Raw genomic sequence first — 21,541 nt, 5'->3', positions numbered from 1 at the left:
ATATACATTAATAACACATTAGAAATTAATATTAAATATATAATTAATTTAATAACATATAAATTTATATGCAATAATTTTATATTTTATTTTATTACATTAGATTTGTTTTTTAATATATATAGTATTTTGTAATAATAATTTGTTTATTATAATTTTAATATTTAATTAGCTTAAATTTAATTATTTTATAACATTTGTATTATTTTTATATCTATAATAGTGAATAATTATTTTTATTTAATATAATGATATCTATTTTGTTTTTTATTGTTTTATAATTAATTTTTTAATTAACCTTTTTAAATATTATTTTAAATTATTATTTTAAATGAACTCTACGAGTACTTTAGTTGAAACTAATCTATAATAATATAATATTTATAGTATATATATATACTGTACTTATAAAAATTATTTATATATTTTACATTTTTAAAACTTTTTTATTTTTAAAAATTTTATTAAATCAAATTAAATATTATGATTTTATTGTTTACTCCTAACTGTTAAAGTTCTAAAATATTATAAGTTAAAAACGTTTTATTGCTGTTTTAGTGTTTTTTGTGTCTTATATTAGTTTTGTTGTTGTTATTTTTATTAAATCTTATACTATAAAAATTTATTTATTTCACTATAATCAAATGCGAAATTAATTAATTATATAAACAAATAGATAATTTATAGCTAAATTAACACATATAAAGAATAAAACTTTAAAATAAATAAAGACCTAAAAAGCAATAAAGTGATAAAATATTTTAAATATGAGATTTATTTGCAAACAAATTTAAACAATATCCCTGTGCTTAGCACTTCATACTCGGTCACATTTATTAATATTTGAGTTGTTATATTTATATTATTTAATATTTAATATAAAAATTTACTTATTTTATAAATTTCAAAAATGTCAAAAGTTCAGATAAATTACTAACGATAGTATTAAATTCTGAAAAACAAATTTATTTATATATTGATAGAAATAATCTTAATAATTAAGAATAAAAACTATTTACTTAATTACAATATTCTATATTTTAAAATTTTAATATTACTATAATATATTATAATATATATTATTATTAATATATAATTTGTAAAATATAAATATTCTTAAAATGTTTTTGTTTATGAAAATTTGAATTATTTTATAAATTATTGAATTATTGAAGATATATTGAAATATTAATGTCTAATCAATATTTTATATTATTATTTTTATTATAACTTTATATTACATTTAATGATATAATTATAAAAATAAGTCTATTGTTAGACAAGAGAACGGCTTAACAATTTCAATAATTGAAATTATTTGATAAATTCAATGTTTAAGTTCACTCAACTGTAAATCTAAAGCAAAGCTTATATAATACATTTATAATAATATTTTAAAATTATATTAAATATTCTCATATCTAAAATATTTATTTAAAATAATCTGATAAAAACATTAGATATATTATATGAACAAATGAGTAAATGAATGAATGAGTGAGTGAGTGAGTGAGTGAGTGAGTGAATAAGAAAAAAAGAAACAAACAAACAAATAGAGAGAGAGAAAGAAAGAAAGAGAGAATCAATAAAATAATAAATAAACAAAAAAAATATTTAAAATATAGCTAAATGTAAAACTTATTAAAACTAATTATTTAAAAAATTATAATTTTATTGTTTACTCGACAATATTATTAAATATTTATTGATACTCAAGCTTATATAATAAAAAAATAAAATTATATTAATATTTAATTAAATGTCCAAAAATAAATGTTTTATCATTTAATTAATATAAAATTATAAAATGATTACACAAAAATACATTTTAAAAGTTTTATAACTTATAAGATTTACATAACAAATGGTCTACGTTTTTGTCATTGTTTTTTAATTATAATAAAAAAATGTATGGACGTCTGTTAGGTGTGTTTTATAATAAGACAATTATAAGTTGTTTAGCATTTCTATAATCTTAAGTGTTTAACTATACCTTAATTTCCGATTTTCATTTCCGGACTTTTTTCTCATTTAGTTATTATTTATTTCAATGTACAAACATAAGGTATATTTATGATTTGTAAGTAATATCTATAACTGTATGTTTATGTGTACATTGTATTACAGTATGTGTTAGTGTATGAAATATAAACTCTCAATAAAAGCATCGTTTTGTGTGTAAATCTCGTAAATTTATGACATGAAAAAAGTTTTAGTCCCAAAACAACAAAAATAATGTGTGAAAACCTTATCATAATTCCAACGACTCTCTTATATGTGTTATATCCTTTCTTTACTAAAATATTATATTATATCAGATTAAGAGTTAGAATGTTAAGAGAGAGAGAGAGAGAGAGAGAGAGAGAGAGAGAGAGAGAGAGAGAGAGAGAGAGAGAGAGAGAGGATAAATTTAGCTTTAATTAGAAATAAGAGACCATAAAATGGTTGATCCATTTGATTAAAACACAGTATCAGAGTGTAACTTAAGACTGTGAATACCATAAGTAAAAGTAATTTATCACTCTTTTCACTCTTACTCTCTTTCTTTCTTTCTTTCTCTCAAATTTTGATACCATACACTTAATATATAATTTCAAAAGCAAAACTTTTTAAAAAATATTTTTTCATAATTATATTATATGCTTATTGAAGTAAACAAAAATTAATAAAACATACTAAAGGAAGACATTTTTATTTGAATTCTTATAACAATATTTTATATGTTATACTGTTTTTGATTTTATTAATACACATAAAAACATTTGGATATTTATAGTAAAATTGTTATTATAAAAGTATGATATTAAAGTAGATCATAATCAATACAATAAAAATATACTGTAGTCTATTAAACATATAACTTAAAATATATTTATAGACATTAAGTTAAAATCGTTAATATCATAAATTTGTTAACTAAAAACTATTTAATTTAATTAAGCATTGTATATCTTAAAAACAAATACATTATATACGGTGTTTATTATAAAAATTTTTATAATATTATACTGTATATTGCATAACAAACACACACACACAAGAGAGAGAGAGAGAGAGAGAGAGAGAGAGAGAGAGAGAGAGAGAGAGAGAGAGAGAGAGAGGTCTATTAAGTACATATATGCTATCTTTAATATATATAAAAAATGCGTACATATGGCATATCTAGCACACCATATATGTGTTAAATAACAAATATTATATAACAATTTTGATAAACACACACAATATGTACAATACATACTATATTAAACATACACACTATGTGTTTCTTTAGTCATGCAATCAATAGTTTTATCGATGACAGAAAGTGTTTTAAATGGATTAATGTTTAAATATATACAATATATTATATAATATGAATATAGAGTATAATTATAAACTAATAATATAAGAGTGCATAAAATGCCATTATTTTTATTATGTGACAAATATAATTCACTCGTGATTTAATTTATTATATAAACTGTATATATGTTACAATATAATACTCGAGTCAAAGAACTTAATATTAAAATTTTTTTAAGTATTAAAATATTTGTTGGTTTATAATCTTTTTATATTTTATATACAACAGTACTATCACTAGTTTGTTATAAAAGTAAATGTTATATTGATAACAAACCTAAAATTACAGTGCAGTATATTAAACAATATAAAGTATTATACGTACACTATATTTATATTCACATTATTATTATGGAACCAAAAAAACATCGTTTTTAAGGTCTTTTAAAATAGTATTTTTAAATAAAATAAACATAGTTTACATGTTATTAATTATATATCTTCGTTGATAAATTATACACATTTATAATATAAACGTCAATAAAAAATATGTATATATTTTTAACTTATTTTATATTTTAATAAATATATCTACACTTTTGAATGAATTCAGTTACTAATATCTATATATTATAATGATATTATATGATTGAATGAGACATAAAATATTTGTGTGTTACGTGCCATCTCTTATACACACAAACTGTATAATACATACAATAACCAAATGAAACTAAAAATGTGTTTAGCTTTTCGCGTAAAAATAGCTCACATTTAAAGTCATTTTTCACGTTTTAAAGCCAAAGATTCAAGAGTTAAATTCTTGACATACAATATATTCCATACAATATTGATATGTTTTAGTAAAGAATATTCTGTAAAATATGATTTGTGTTTTCCTAAGAATAAGAGAATTGCGATCATATTTCTTATAAATTAATCCGATTAAACATAGATAATGTTTACTGTCTTTAAAAATTGTGTAAATCCATAGCAAACAATATAATTTATATCAATTGTTTTTGCTTTTAAAAATAATTTTAACAAATTCAATAAACTGTATTAAGCTTTATTTTATAGTATTTATTATGATATTTTAAATAAATATAACTGTAATTTATATTTTTCACGAAACATAAGCATTAGTAATAATAATAATAATAATAATAATAATAGTAATATTCAAATGATATTTAAATAAAATCAAAATGTGCTTAAATTGCAAAATATGTAAAATACAATTACGTATTCAAATATCACGAGTTATAAAATTCATGTCATTTAATCTCAAATAATTAAATTTGAAAAATATTTTTTTTTGTTAAACATAAAAATAATTTTTATTATAGTTTTTACATAATAATTTATAAAAACAAGCATGGTTGAAATTGAAATATTATAATTGATAAATTAAAACATTGTAATATCAATGTCTATATGAAGTTTCATGTCTATCACTATGAAATGTCTTTCAACACATCAATAATATGAGTGCAACAAAAGGAAAACATGTAAACAATGTATGAATGACTCAATAAATTGTCAATAATTTAGGATATTTTGTCAATATTAATGTAGTTTTGTTATATTTATGATTCCCTAAATAGATATTTAATGTCTAATATTGTATATACACTTATAAATACATATATAAAGTTCTCAAATATGTTAGTTTCGGTAAATAACTAAATTAAACAAAAAAGATATAAACTTGTTTATTAAATATTAATTGAGAGATAATTGGCATTATTATCGTTTTAAATTATTTTATTTTATTGGCAATATTATAGCGCATATAAAAATATTAACTAAAACTAATATATTAACTAATCATAATATAAATAATGGTAATAATGATTACAAGAGTTGAAAAACATGTGAGACATGACTTACCCTAAAGTAGTCATTGTGACGATGGTATACCAGAAAGCGGCCGGAATGCTGGTGAAAGTGGTTCCGAAGACATTTTTCTCGGCGTAAAACATAACTGTGGCGAAGATAATAATAGCCATCGCCAGCGAAAACACCAAAAAGCCTAACTCTGAGGCACAGCTCTTTAGGGTATATCCTAGTATACGGAGGCCCTGTGAGTGACGGGAAAACTTGAAAATACGGAATACTCGGAACACTCTTAAGGTGACAAAAGCACCGGACACGTCATCATTGTCTTTGATAAATAGTCCGATATAATAGGGCATTATAGCAACCACATCGATGACGGACATAACTGAGCGCATAAATTTGCAGCGAAAGGGCGCCGCATAAAGACGTAAAAGATATTCAGCCGTAAAGATCATAACACAAGCCGTGTCCAAACAGAAGAACGCAACTTTAAAGGTATCGCCACACGATATTTTATTGTCGGGATTACCATCTTTATGAGTACAGGGAACTGTCTCAACAACATTGGCCACGACTGACACTGCTATGAAAAATCCGGTCACATAGTAAAAGACGAGAGCGGCTGTCGAGGTGTGCGGGTTCTCGAAGGCCCTCCACATCTGTTGCCGTATTGTTCCCTTTGGTGCGTCCTTTTGATTCTCATTGTCCGATAGTCTGTCGTCAAGCATTCTTTCGGCGTTTTCTCGTTTCCGGTCTCTATAGTCCTCATAACAACAATCGCCGATAACATCAGGTATTATACCAAAGAAAGCAAGTTCTTCATCGTAAGACATTAGACATTCATGTTTAGGATAATGTAGTTTTCCTGTGCGGTAATAATTTAAAATATGTCGAAAAATATCTGGATCTCTGTCAAAGAAGTATTCCTTAGAGTCTTCATCATAAAAGAACTCTCTTTCATTTGATCCGAGAAGAGTGTCCGGGTATTTTTCGACGGTATTCCTCCAGGTCTCAAACCGTCTTCCGCTCACATTTATAATAAACTTTTCGTCTTCACGTTTTCGGGACTGACGGGAAATGGGTGGCGCCGGTAATGGATTGTTGGCAATGGGAACCCAGCCAATAGCGGCCGCTCTTGCAAATGGCAGCCAAGCGGCCACTGACGCCATATTGGCCGCCGAACCACTTGTTTGTTATTATCAGATGTACTTTTTTATTGGTTACCACCGGTAACCGGGAAATGGTGTAAATTATTATTATTAAAAATAATTTGTCGGTGTGTTTATCAACTATGAACTACCAGTGCTTGAGAACTGTTCACTAATTCACTACTTCACTACTTCACTACATGAATAGTGTTTGTGTTGACTGAACGGCAGTTCATATCTCAAAATAAGCAAAAAGTTGGAAAGCGTTCAACAATTTCTCTATCTCTCAATGCTTTCATACAATATATCGCATCCAATGTTTGTATGGCTATGTGTGTGAGCTCTGTGTCAGTGTGTGTGTGCTCTCTCAGCACAGTTAGTATCCAAATGGTATGTGTCGGGTGCTACAGATCTCACTGTGTCTGTATGTGTATATGACGTAAGACATTGTATCTATGACTACGAGCACTGGGAGCTCATAGTCATCAGATATTTTGTGATAAAAAACTCAAAATTATTGTCAGCTCTTCATGTCTTGTCTTGTATTTTGCATTTTTTCAAATTTCTGTCATTTATTATTAAATCTTAAGATTTCATGCATTGTACGGTATATCTCATCATAAGTCAGTCAACCAGTCAGTCATTCATGTCTTTGAGGTCAACCAAAAGGTTGGCCATTGATGGCAATTGATAGCCATATTCAATAGGTTTTCATTTTAAGTTATATTCAAAAACAAAAACAACATAAAATAATAAATTATAAAACATATATTGAAATAAAATATGAAGATTTGTTTTAATATAAGACGCCTTTCAGTTCAAGAATAATGATTTATACAATACTCTTAAAGATGAAAAATTATGCCCTCTTTTATAAAATCATTGTTTCATACTATTTCTTAGCATTAGGTTTGCCTAAAATATTAAATATAAATAGCTTTCTATGTTTTCTCCATCATGTTTGAGACATCAATAATCTATAACAAGTGATTACTATTTAACATATTAACATCTTTTGCAATAATACAATATTTTATTGAAAATATTTAATGAATTATTATTATTATAGATATCAATTGCAGATATATTTGCATAATAATACATAGTTTTAAAAATATTTAAATTGAATGTATCAAAATTTTCAATAATGTAATACAAGTATTATACAAATAAAATAAATAATTAAATTAAACTTGAGTTATTATGTAATATAAATTATATTATAATACTATATAATCCTAAATTTTATAATAAAAATAAAATTAACTTTTAAGCTTATAATAAGTTATTTTTTATATAAAAAACATAGAATTCTAATTATAAATGTATTGATTTTTATATTAATATTTTGTTATACAAATATGTTTTGAAAACAACAACAAAAAATAACAGATATTCTCACTCATCGATAATATAGTGTAATATAGATTGAGATATGTTTTTAAAAGGCAAACAAATCATTTGAAATACAAATTGCGTGCAATTTTCAATCGATTAATAACCAAAACACGAGATATTGTGATTTGAAACACAAATAACTGAAACATCACTGGAGTACTCATATATTGAATACAATATTTAATAAATTAACATTATATGCTTACATAATGCAAAACAAAGGTGTGAAATACATAAGCAATTGATAGATCACTAAATTAAAGGTAAATAGCATATAATTAACATTTATGTGCATATTATTCATAATAATATTAATACAAATGCCAAGTGTCTAAGTATTGTACGTTTAGTCTTGTAAATAAGTGTCATATTTGCAAAGTATAGCACATTTTATATACTTTATATAATATTAATGTAAAAAACAAATATAACATTAGAGTAGTGTATACTTCATTTAAACTTCTGACCTAACAATTAATCAATTTTATTGACAGTAAAATAAAAATTTCTACGTTTTATATATTTATATCTAATTCTCTGTCAGCCTCTGGTTGTACATTCAGATCTAATATAAATCAAAAACAATATATCTATAAAACACACAATAAATTTTATGCTATAGATTTATATGATTAGATATAAAAGCAAACTTTTCTAATAATAGAAAATTTTATCGACAGTTTCGGTAATATACTGTACTGTATAGTAAAAACTATACAACCGTTTCACTTGAAGTTTTCAATATGTTTTCAAACGGCAGCCCTTAAAGAGCACTTCCATGTAATACATTTTCAGACTACTGTTTCACATAATGTATATTAAATAATAAATAATGATATATTCAATGTACATATCTATGCATTCATTCAAATTGGATTTTATTACTTAAAAAACAGTATATCAAACACAAAATGATTTATGCAGATTTGCAATTTAAATAAATTTTTACAATTAACATTATTACATTTATTATAAATTTATAATAACATTTTTTAAAATAATTAGTTTAAATTATACAAAATTTTATAATTAACTTTGATTCCTTTAACTAAACCTTTATATAATTTAATAAATAACTAATTAAATATAAAAATAGTCAATCTCTTAATTTACATTTAGCTAGAATATTAATTTATTATTTAAGTACTTGAAAATATAATTATTAAAAATAATTCAATATTTACTAGTGTTATTCTAATAATATTTTCCTAAAAATATGAAAAATTTTCTAAACAAGTAAAAAATTATTTTCAAATTTTTATACTACATGTATATGTAATAAATATTTTTACTAAAAATACATGTATAAACAAAAATCATTACATAATTATATTTAATGCAATTCATACAACTAATAAAATACAAAAGACTCGATTTTTGTTAATAATTCATATAATATTATTTTTGTTTATATACTACAGTATATTTCTTTTTTAAATAAAATCTATTATATTTAACTGATAACTTTTTTAAAATAAATATTTAAAAAATATAATAATAATTATTATTATTATTTATATAAAATTTCTACAAAACTTGTTAAAACAACTTTTTATTACATTATAAAAAATTGAGAGCTTTCATTAATAACAAATAAATTAGAAACTAAAACAATGTCGAGAATCTTGATATAATAAAAGTTTTAAAAATAAAAAAATTAATAAATAGTTAATATAAAGTTAATATATAAAGAAATGTATAATATATTAAATTAAATTAGGAGTTTAAATTGACATAGAATATATAATAATATCTGATTTGGTTAAAAATAACTAAATTTATTTAATTCATTGACAGGAAAAATATATAGTTGATTGATATTTAACCTAAAAATTTCTAAGTTTACAGAAAATTAGTGTAATAACGATATTTAAACTTAATTTTTATAATAATTTTTCACTGATTTTACTTTCTTGTGTAGTTCTAATTTACCATGGTGCAAATTAATACATTAAATCAATTTATATTAAAACCAGCAGAGAATGCTAGAAAGCATTATCAGACGAACTCCATATAAATTGATTTATTAAATCATGTAATATTGTATATAAATTTATGATATAAAAGTTTTAATATTCTTTAATATTATAACTTTTTTAATTACATTACACTAATAATGAACAATAATATATGTGTCAAATCATGTAAGGTATTAAATGACTAAGATATAGAACAAAACTTTTTTAATAACAATTAATATTACTTTTTAATGTTTTATCTAAATCTAAACTTTTAAATATTTATTTTAATTTTGGCCGCCATTCCTATCCTAAATAAATATGACAATTTTGATGCTCATCCTCTATATCTTATTTTTATGTTTTATCCAAATCTGAAGTCAAAATTTCAAATTATAAAATGGATTTACGGACACAAATATAGAATTCAGTATAGAATTCAGATTTGTACTCCTTTTAGAAGTTAATGATAAATTATAACAATGATATTATGATTTATTTGTAAATAAAAATAACAAATATAATATGTAAATAATAGTTTATATTTGCGATAATTTTAGTTATCGCGTTAAATGATTAAAATGTATGATGTATTTATAAATATGATTATTTAACATTATCATCATTCATAAGAGTATATAACAATAAGAAATGTGCATTTTTTGTCCATATATGTATCATAAGTAATCATACAGTTATTATTATTATTATATTTTTGCAATTCCTAACATTACTGATATGTATTGTTAGTTGAATGTTGTTTATCTTTTATACGTATGTATTGAAATTTATTGTAATATATAATATAACATTTAAAAATAATCTGAATTTATTACAATTTATCAAAAACTAATATATTTTTAAAAAACTATATTCTTATTAATTTTATATTCATTATAATGATATAAATATTTATAAACAAAATATAAGTTTTCAATAATATAATAAAAAAATATAATTCTATCATTAAACAAATGATAAAGTTAGCCTAAATATTTTTATAATGTATAGATTAAATTAAAATTAAACACTATTATTATGGAAAAATTGTTTATTTCAACTTTTTAAAATAATAAATTTGAGCACTCGGTTACTTGATATAACTTATACTTAAAAATACAAAATAAGGAAATGATTACTTATATTTACATATACTGTATATAAACTAAATCTCTTATTAAAACAAGTATTGCCTTATTGTTTAATTGTATATTTAAGTTTTTAAAATAATTACAATTTATAAATTTATTATAAACTATGATTATTTGATACATGATTTGACACTTATTATAAATACATGTTAAATACTGTATAATATTCTCATCAGATATTATAGTCAAACATTTTATTAGATATCACGGAAAGTGATTAATATAATCAAATAATCAATTGTTAAATGATATATTAATGATAATTTATTAATTATTTTAATTATTAAAATTGTTAGATAGTTAATATTAAAATTAATTTATAATTGAAAAAATTATATAAGAGTATTAGTTAAAAATAAATCAATAATAATTAGTGATGATATTTTCAATATATTATTTATTATTTGTAAGCATAATATTGTTTAATAAAACGTTTATATTAGTAGTTTATATAATATAGATAATTAAAATAATCAAATAATTAGCTATTAAGCAATTATAACGTTATTATACCATTCAAATAATTAAGTATTATAAAGTCTGTGACAGAAGGGTGCGAACTGGTTTTTGCTTAATATCTCTATAACTAATTGATCTAGATCAATAAAAATTTTATGAGAAACATGGAATCCTGGGACGTATAACTTAGTATAGTTAGTTTTTATAGATTTCAGCTTATGTAGCTAAGCACCGGTATGTGCCATATCTCTAAAACTATAATAAATAGCTAAATTCTGATAATGTGAATTTAAACTAGGTGAAAATTCATTAGACACGTGTTTCGGTAATTTTTTAAAAAATTAATAAATTTTAAACAAAAAGCAAAAAAATGTAAAATTTATGATATTTTGATATTATCTAGGAAAAAAGTGTCTAGGTATTTTGTTATGAAATTAATCTATTATTATTTGTTATTTTACAAGGAATAATTATTCTATTTACAATTTTTAATTATCATGCTTAGTTTTTGAGATATTAAATAAAAACATTTTTACCATTATATAAATTTAGTAACAAATATAATTAATAAAATTTTATAAGAAAATATTATATAATAGTAAAAATGTTTTTCTTTAATATCTCAAAAACTAAGCATGATAATTAAAAATTGTAAATAGAATAATTATTCCTTGTAAAATAACAAATAATAATAGATTAATTTCATAACAAAATACCTAGACACTTTTTTCCTAGATAATATCAAAATATCATAAATTTTACATTTTTTTGCTTTTTGTTTAAAATTTATTAATTTTTTAAAAAATTACCGAAACACGTGTCTAATGAATTTTCACCTAGTTTAAATTCACATTATCAGAATTTAGCTATTTATTATAGTTTTAGAGATATGGCACATACCGGTGCTTAGCTACATAAGCTGAAATCTATAAAAACTAACTATACTAAGTTATACGTCCCAGGATTCCATGTTTCTCATAAAATTTTTATTGATCTAGATCAATTAGTTATAGAGATATTAAGCAAAAACCAGTTCGCACCCTTCTGTCACAGACTTTATATACTATTAGCAAAACAACTATCTGGTACTGAAAAAAATGTAAATACCTCTTAAAATAATTGACAGATTTTGATGCGATTTGTTTTAAAATAAAGGTTAACTCATCCGATTGATAAATCAATTAAAATATAATAACAAAAAAATAGTTTTAAAATAATTAACTATCATTTTAAGTAAAAAGTTTTAATTTCCAGCAAATGCTATGGAAAAGGTGAGACATTAGAGGTAAATGTTATAGAATGTGATGACATTATTGATGTAATTCTACATTACATTACTAAATAAAGACATAAAAATTATATTTTTTTTATAAAGTTTTGTCTGTAAAGTAACTATTAGTCAAACAATTTTTACATTTTTGTTTAAACTTGCAATTTGATTTGAAATTGTTAATACTTTTTTATTATAATTAGAATTAATTTTTCATTATAAATAAAACAATAATTATAAATTAATAATAAATTTTAATTTGTTTATTACTGAATGTATTATGTATTAGCTTAAATATATTTAAATTAAATACAAATAAATACATTTTTAATAATATATTGTTGTGATGTAATTTTGTTGAAAATAATATATAATTTACTAATTTTATAAACATATAAAACAATTTAAATAACTTTAGTAATTATTGTAATGAAAGAGATTTGACATTAAATGATAGTTTTACAAAACATATGAAACTAAATCTTTAAAAATCTATTATTAATTTTCAATATAATATTAATGAAAAATTAATACAAACTGTTTCTAGTCATAAACATTTAGGCTTAATATATAATAATAAATTATTGTTGAAGATTTGTAATGATATAATTTACAAATCTTTTTCAAAATTAAAATTTTTATAATTTATATGTAAAAAGTGTAATTATAAAACTATGTTAAAATTTTATAAAAAAAACTTATATTTTTCGATAATAGAGTATTCTTTTAAATATTGGGTTTCAAACAAAACATAATATAATAATATTGAAAACATTCAAAGATTATGACTAAATATATTTGTTATAAATGTGAAAAACAAACTTAAATTATGAACAAAGACTAAAAATTTTAGATTTAAAAACATTACATAAACGTAAATAATTTAATGCATTAAAACACTTTTAAAAAATTAAATGTAAAACTATACCAGACCATTGATTTAGTTATTTTAATTTTATTAGACATCTAAAAATGGTCTATATATTAGAAAACATAATAAACATATAGAAATGTTTGATAATTTTAATTTTAATTATAATAAATTTATATAATTTGCTTAATAATGATATGAGAAAATATAATGACTTTAAATCATTTATTAATAATTTGAAATTTTATTATAAATACAACAATCTTTCTAATGTTACAAACATTAATACAATTTTAAAAATTAAAACTTTAACCTATGTTTAAAAAAAGAATTCTTAACTTATTACTAAAAAATTTAATAAATAACTTTTTATAAAAATTAATTATAGAAAATAAGTTTTTATAATATGAAAATAATAATATTTTTTATAAACAATACTAAACATTATATAATTTAATACATTTATTGATCAAAAGTAAAAAGTGTTATATTATATAATATATAACTCTATAAAAATGTTTAATAAGTTTCACTCAATATGTTTGGTCACATCTGCTAAACCTCTGGAGTAATCTATTTCGCGACATATTTTACAATTTACACGAAACAATCGATGCATTATATAATATGATTATATAATAATAGACCAGAAAATTTACAGTATTAAACAATGTTATAATACTATAAATTTATTATTATTAAAAAACAATTCAAAATATATTCTAATATTTCACTTAATAGTTAAAATTTTTTGGCAAATATTATAATAACAAATAACATAACAATTTTTATATATTTATAATTTTTCTTTTTTCTGTTTCAATATTTTTTTTATTAAATTTTAAAAATTCAATATTATATATTTATACTGTTAACAATATTTGCATTATACTATAATAAAAATATAATAAAGCTATAAATTAAATTGTAATATATAGAGATGTGAAATAATAAATTTTAATAAATTTTCCTGAGAAAAATTTTCAGAAATATTTATAAAAATCATATTTTGTTATATTGTGAGATTCTTATATAAAATATTGTATAAAAAATTAATACATAATATGCAAAGTTTATAATACACTACACATATTATATAGAATTGATATAATTTAAATTATTATAAATTTTAGTTTTTGTAGAATTTTAATTATATTTTTTCTATAATCATTTTTAAATAAGTGTAATAGAAAAATTTAAAAATTCGAAATTATTTTAATAAAATAGTCTATTATTTTGTAATCTTTCAATAATCAATTAAAATTATAATAGTCATTAGTATTATTGATAAAAATATTAGTTATTTATGATATTTAAAATTATTTAATTAATAATTTTAGTGTTAGTGTATTACTAGATAAAAACATATCAATAAAACATATCAAAAGACAGATGCAAACAATTTAATGTCAATCTATTGATAAAAGTTTAAAAAAGAGAGAACTTTTCTTCAATATAATCATCAGTTTATTTTTATAAAGTCATAGAAAATTATTAATTTTTTTAGTAAGTCATTATAATTATTTAATAATACATTATTACTTACAAATAAGTGTAATTATTTGATATAACATTAATTCTCTTAGAATTTTCATATTTCTACTTATGAATATTATTTAATAAATGGAAACTTAAAATGAAAAAGTAATCTTAAATTAGATGATTACAAAAAACAAAATCTTTAAAATCTTTAAAATAACATTTTCTGATAACTCATGAGTGGAAAACAACATAAGATTAATAACACATTTGTTTAGTTGAAATATCTGTTATAAAAAACTTATATTCATAATGTAGACAAAGATTTATTTACTATTTATAGAGCAAATAGAGGGCACAAAACTTGGAACAAACAATACGTGAGTCCATTAAATATATTTTCACGCATCAAATCATATGCTTTAACATTGAATTGTAAATAGTTTTGCCAACCAGTGAACAGTCAGTTCACTACAATTTTATTGAATTGAAAAAATATATCTAAATAAACACAAATATCAATCACATAAATATAAATACTGTATTCACATAAATATTGTAGTCTATATTTTACTGTATACATCATATGTATACAAAAAAGACTATTTTTTAGTTTATGATATCTATTTCAAAGCCATTAGAAAGAAGTTTCTCATTCATTCATTTACTCAGTTATTCAATGATTCATTGAAATCAAAAATGAAAAGTTTAACCAAAGAATAAATAAGCGATTGTATTGTAAAAACAGGTTTTATTAGACTTGAAAACACTTACTTATAAAAATTCCAAATATTTTTCACTTTTTATTTAAATATATTTTACTTTAACAGTAACTCACATAATTCAACAGTAAATGTTTACAAATATTTGTATTTTACTCCTTTTATATAAATCTAAATTTATTTTCAATTTATTTGTCACTATATATCGTTTTAATACTTATATTTTTTAAAATACTGTATATACACATATTTATATATATTTACATATATATATATATATATATTAATATCTGTTTAAATATACTATTAATAGTAATATACAGTACTTTTTATATATAATATTTATAGAGAACCAAAATTAAATGACATATACATGACTTATGAATAATTGATCAAGTTGCTTTTTGAAAACATTATTACAGCAAACCATACATTTAAAGCATAAAATAGTAATTATTCTCATTAAATATAATGAAATTTCTAGACTTAAATACAATATAATATTATACCGTACAATTCTATACAATATAATATAATATAATAGATGCAAAATTTTTCTTATGACTGAATATTAATTATCTCTTATTTTTGTCAAAAGTTTAACTTAAATATTGTGCGGATCTCTTAGTTTTGAAGTGTCGACACATTTATAATTGTCGTGTCTTTTTACTTATGCTTAACTAATCATAACATATCATATCAAATATCAATATTACATGTTATATAATATAGTGCTTTTAGAGACTGTCTTTCCATATTAAATATTGACTGGTTTTACATGTATTCTCATTGCGTGATAACAGTACATAAATATTAATTTTATTATTATAAAAATTACAAAATGTTTATAATAAATTTTACTTAATAATTATAATGAAAATAACATAGATATTTATATAATTTATTGTTAATAAGTTAGACTCTGAATTAATATATCTAATGATTTGCTATAAAATAGAGTTCACATCATTTTGTGCTCTTTTAGCAAATTTTTGTAATAAATTAATTGTTAAGTTTTAATTTTTTAAAGAATATTTTGTTTTCAATTTAAATAATTTATTTATAAATCTTTATAATTAATTATTATTAATTATTATTATTGCATTTATTGCTGTGAATTATATGATATAAAATGTAAAGTTTATTAAAATGAGATTTTATTTAACGATGATTGCAAACAATTAAATATCTTTGGATCTCATATTATGTTTGCAAATTGCAATTCACTTCTCAGTGAGTGTCAGAGCCATTGCCTGAATTAGTCTCCCAGTGCTCTCTGTTTGCAGTATTAGTGCTATCAGTGCTATGTTTGCTGTGTTCAGTCTACCGGTGCTGTTGTTCTCCAATAATGCCTGTAAGTTGACGTCAATGGGTATCTCTATGACAACATTGACCAAAATATTTAAGCAATTTGTGTCTTATTTCTTCACTCTATTCGTCACTTCAATTGGCGATCATTTCATTTATAATGTAATGAATATTCTTATATAAAAATTGCTTCAATAATATCTATCAATTGATACAATTATTAACACTATATACAGTACACTATATGTAGATATTCATATCGATGCAGATTTAACACGTTTGCATTGTTATTATTGATCTTATTTTATAAATCAATTGTTATCATAGTTAGCTCTATACGAAACTATAGTTAAGGTTGCAAATCATGGGTTCACTGAGAAACAGAGTTACTTTTAAATAACCAACTGTTTATTTGATGATATCTGTGTTATATAAATGAAGTGTTAGTTATTTATAGTTAGTTTTACAGTATATTGTTGGTTGTATTTATTGCCCGATCAATGAAAAAATGCTTATATAAATGAGAAATTACAATTTTATCTTATTTTGTTATTACATAACATTTTCACTCATTACAGTTTTTTGCACTTGAAGCTCAAATAGCGCCCAAACTTATTGATGCTATTTAGGTAACTGCACTCAGCTCAGGTACATCACAGCTATTTTTAGATCATCACTTGTGGCCTCTCATTGATTTACTCCATAAATATAAGACACCATTTTTTGCAAAAGTGTATATTTTATTGTAATAATTATATATCAATATAAATTATCATACATAAAATACCTGTATTTTAGACATTATTATTTTAGTGAATTTTCAAATTCCCAACAAATCAAACAACAAAATAAACAAACATTATTTATAAATGTCGTTAAAATATATTACAAAACTAAATCTCTAATTCTCTAATTAAAGTTTCATATGTTTTTCTATAAAATTAATTTAAAAGCATAAAAGCATTGATTCAAAACAAATTTTTACAAAATGTCTCATTATTATTATTATTATTATTATGCTTTTAAAAGCAAAGTAATAATCGGATCAAAGAATTTACGTCAAATGCGGCTAAAATTGAAATCATAGCAAATAAAAATGTCTGAAAATTTAATTTTATTTACAATTTGTATACATTATATTATATTATAAAAGCACTGTAGTATATATAATACTACAGAAAACTTATTTCTAAAATTTTAAAAATTTACAAAACATATAATATTTAATAATATAAGAAATTCAAGTTTATAATAAAATTTTATAGCTATTTAAGTGAACACATTTTAAAATATTTTTTATATAATTAAATTCTGCAGTATATACAATATAGTAATGCAATGGCTATCCAATACTAAATAATATATAAATATTCTTAATATCTATTCATTGTATTATTTTTCCCTTTTCTTAATTAACAATTTGCGTGCACTCAAGCATATCAGGCAATCATCTAATCTATCAAATAATATAATCTCGAGTCACACACAACTCGTTTATTTACATCTATTTACTAAAGAATTTGGAAAATAAATTATTTTATGTTAAAATTAATTATTAATTATTTATTTCTAATTTTGACCATTGCTTATATATTATTTATTTTATTATTGAATATTCGATTATTTAACTTTATTTATTCGTGAAAAGCATTTGTAAAAACAAATATAATTTATTGCAATAAATAATATATTAAACAAAATTATTATTATCAATACATTTTTAAAAACAAATTATCATAAAAATTAAATTGTGGCAAATATTATTTGTGAAATTTTGACAAACAAAATATTATACATACTTACGCCAATATATACATTATATAATAAAATAAAAAATAAATAATTTGAGTTAAAATCAACTTATTTTTATAACTAACAAAACATGAATCACCACAATATATTTTTTATATAATTTAACTTACATACAGTATATAAAAATAATATTAAATTAAATTATTAATCCATATAATAAAATTAATTAATATAATCTTTTATGCTTTTAATTTTATTTATAGTTTTAAATAAACTAATATTATAAGTAACATTTATTAAATAAATTAAAAATCATTAACCAATTTTATAATGTGTGACCATTAGTTATCATTATATTTATAGTTCAATATATCATAAATGACTGATATTTTCTTTGCTTTACTTTTTGTTTAAATTTGTTTACAACTTTACATACATCTCATGTCTTCATATTTGTCAAGTCATTCACAATTTATTTAATGTCCCGGAAATCCTTTCAAATAATGTTTTATTAAAATTTTTTAAAAAATAATTTAAACTTATTTACAATTTATAAACAGTTATTTTTTAAATAAGCTTTATTAAAAAATTTAACAAAAAAATGATAAGTATATCTTGTACTAATACTATATTTTAAAGTAGTTAAAATAAGTTATTTAGTCTAATACTTAAGTATAAAATATTTATAAATTATTTTGTGAAATTGATTAACTTATTGAATAATTGCTAATTGATCAAAATTTTAATAAAAAATACCAATGAATATAAATTATAGCTATATGTCAATGAAATGCAAACTTTCATTAAAGTCTAATGAAATGCATTAACACAACGCCTATTCAAGCATTTACTGCCCGCTCTAAAGCACAGCATTTGCTTAATATTTATTAATTATAGTAATATGTATTATAATTACAATTTATCGACTTATGCTCTAAAAAGGCATTTATAACTAAAATGACGCCTATTTATCAAACTTTTTGTCACACAATGTATAATATAATCATTTTATTGGCTTTGATTTATAGTCAAAGCTTTACCATATGAATAGTATTTAAAACTTGCATAACATGAGTGATTTACAATATATTGATGTATAGACATAGATGATAACTTTAATAATTATTTTTAAGAAAAACTTTAGTATTTTAAATATATGAATTTCAATTACTATTTTTAGTAGTATATAAAGTAGTATATATCTATCAATTGTCTAATAATAATAAAGTAACATGTAACTCTAATGATCTTACCATGCTTTACAATATACAATGTGACCATTAATTTAAATATTTTTAAAAATAACATTTTCAAGATTCACACCACGACTAAGATATTAAAAATAAAATTTTTTAAAAAATGAAAACCATTATTATAGCGACGCTTTTAAAGATAAGGTAAATATAATACATAAAGAATTTTACAGAAAAAATGTTACCTTTTGTTGAAACTTTTATCTCAATTTCTGAATTGTTATGTGTTTTCACAATTAAATTAATTTTTCAAACATTTAATAAATGATTCTAAATATGTCTTAAAATCACAATTAAAACATTAAGTGAAATAATTAATAACTAGATATATTACTTATATTATTTAGGTTACAATTTTATGATCACAAATAGATACAGTATTATCGTATGTAAAACACTTACAATACAAATGTTACAGTTATATGTCAAATGACCAAGTTAATATTCTGTCAACTTATGGTTTCATCTATATTTTATATAAATATAATACAATATAAAATAATTGAAACCAGTTTTTTAATTAATATTTTTTTCAAATAATCTATTAATTAAATAATAAATATTTACATAAAATTTGTATTTCAATCTAAATCAATAAATTCAACTTAAATTAAATTTGTTTTTGCTATAAATTAGTTATAAAAATAAATAGTTTGTAATATTGCAAGTAACTTATATTAACTTATATATAGTTTTTTATTTTAAAAGTTAAAACATAATTAAATTTTAATTATTAATTATATATATATATACACTAAAACACAGTATATTTGGTTACGACTATTGTTATGCATTCATATGTCAAAATTATAATGAATGAATTTAATCATTATTAATAATATAGTATTCATTGGTTAAACAGATATTTTGAGCAGAAATAATTAAAATTTTCAATTAATCATTACTTTGAAACAAACAAATGTCTTATTATTATTTGTGAAACAATACCAAAGTTTCCTTTAAAAATTAACGAAACTTATAATTTAAATAAAATTACATTTCAGTTGAATTGTTACTAAAAAATTGCATTTTTATTTTATTCTATATATTATTTTATATATTCTATATATTTATTATTAATATTTTAAATACATTTTATGATTTTACAATATTTTAATAAATAATTATTATGAGTAAAATACAATCATTTAAATGTAAATAATTAATTTATATTAGTGCAAATAATATTTATATATTACCGGTAAGTGATTATAATAAATTTATTTTTCTAAAAAATTATAATTTTATAAAAACAAATAATGTTAATTATCAACCCATAGGAAAAATTAATATTAGATTAATATATAAATAAAATTAGATATCATTGCAGTTTTACTGTAATTATTTAAGTTTTTCATTTATTTCAATCCTTATAAAATAAAAAATACTAAATTAAATCATTTGAAAAAACCAAAAACAGTTTCAATTAATACCTGAAAGATGTTTATAAGACATTACAGTAGTGCTCGAACTGATGGGTAGTTTTGTTTGTTGTATTTCCGACTTAATCATTGGTATTTCAATGACTTTCTTGTATGGTTTACCTGTTGTATACTTCATCTCTGATTTATATATAAATTCATACTTAAGTCCATCCATTTGATTGAAGATATCAGTGAGTGGTGGTGGAGGAGGCGGTGGTGTG

At 20.6% G+C, this 21,541-nt stretch overlaps 1 protein-coding gene across 1 annotated transcript in view; it reads right to left on the bottom strand.

Annotated features, from left to right (window-relative positions):
* LOC128961521 (potassium voltage-gated channel protein Shal-like) overlaps window positions 1-6,622 on the bottom strand; it is a 53,700-nt gene extending 47,078 nt beyond the window's left edge. The window contains exon 1 of the mRNA XM_054307768.1: window positions 5,179-6,622. Within this exon, the coding sequence (XP_054163743.1) occupies window positions 5,179-6,296 (1,118 nt within the window). The 5' untranslated portion in view covers window positions 6,297-6,622. The remainder of the gene's footprint in view (window positions 1-5,178) is intronic.
* Window positions 6,623-21,541: the final 14,919 nt, after the last annotated feature.

The sequence above is a fragment of the Oppia nitens genome, unplaced genomic scaffold (genome assembly GCF_028296485.1).
Source record: "Oppia nitens isolate AA-2021 unplaced genomic scaffold, nextdenovo-longstitch-racon4-pilon3 scaffold5_pilon_pilon_pilon, whole genome shotgun sequence".
Classification (NCBI taxonomy): domain Eukaryota; kingdom Metazoa; phylum Arthropoda; class Arachnida; order Sarcoptiformes; family Oppiidae; genus Oppia; species Oppia nitens.
The sequence above is the reverse complement of the archived record's forward strand: the minus strand, read 5'-3'. Positions and strand labels throughout refer to the sequence as shown.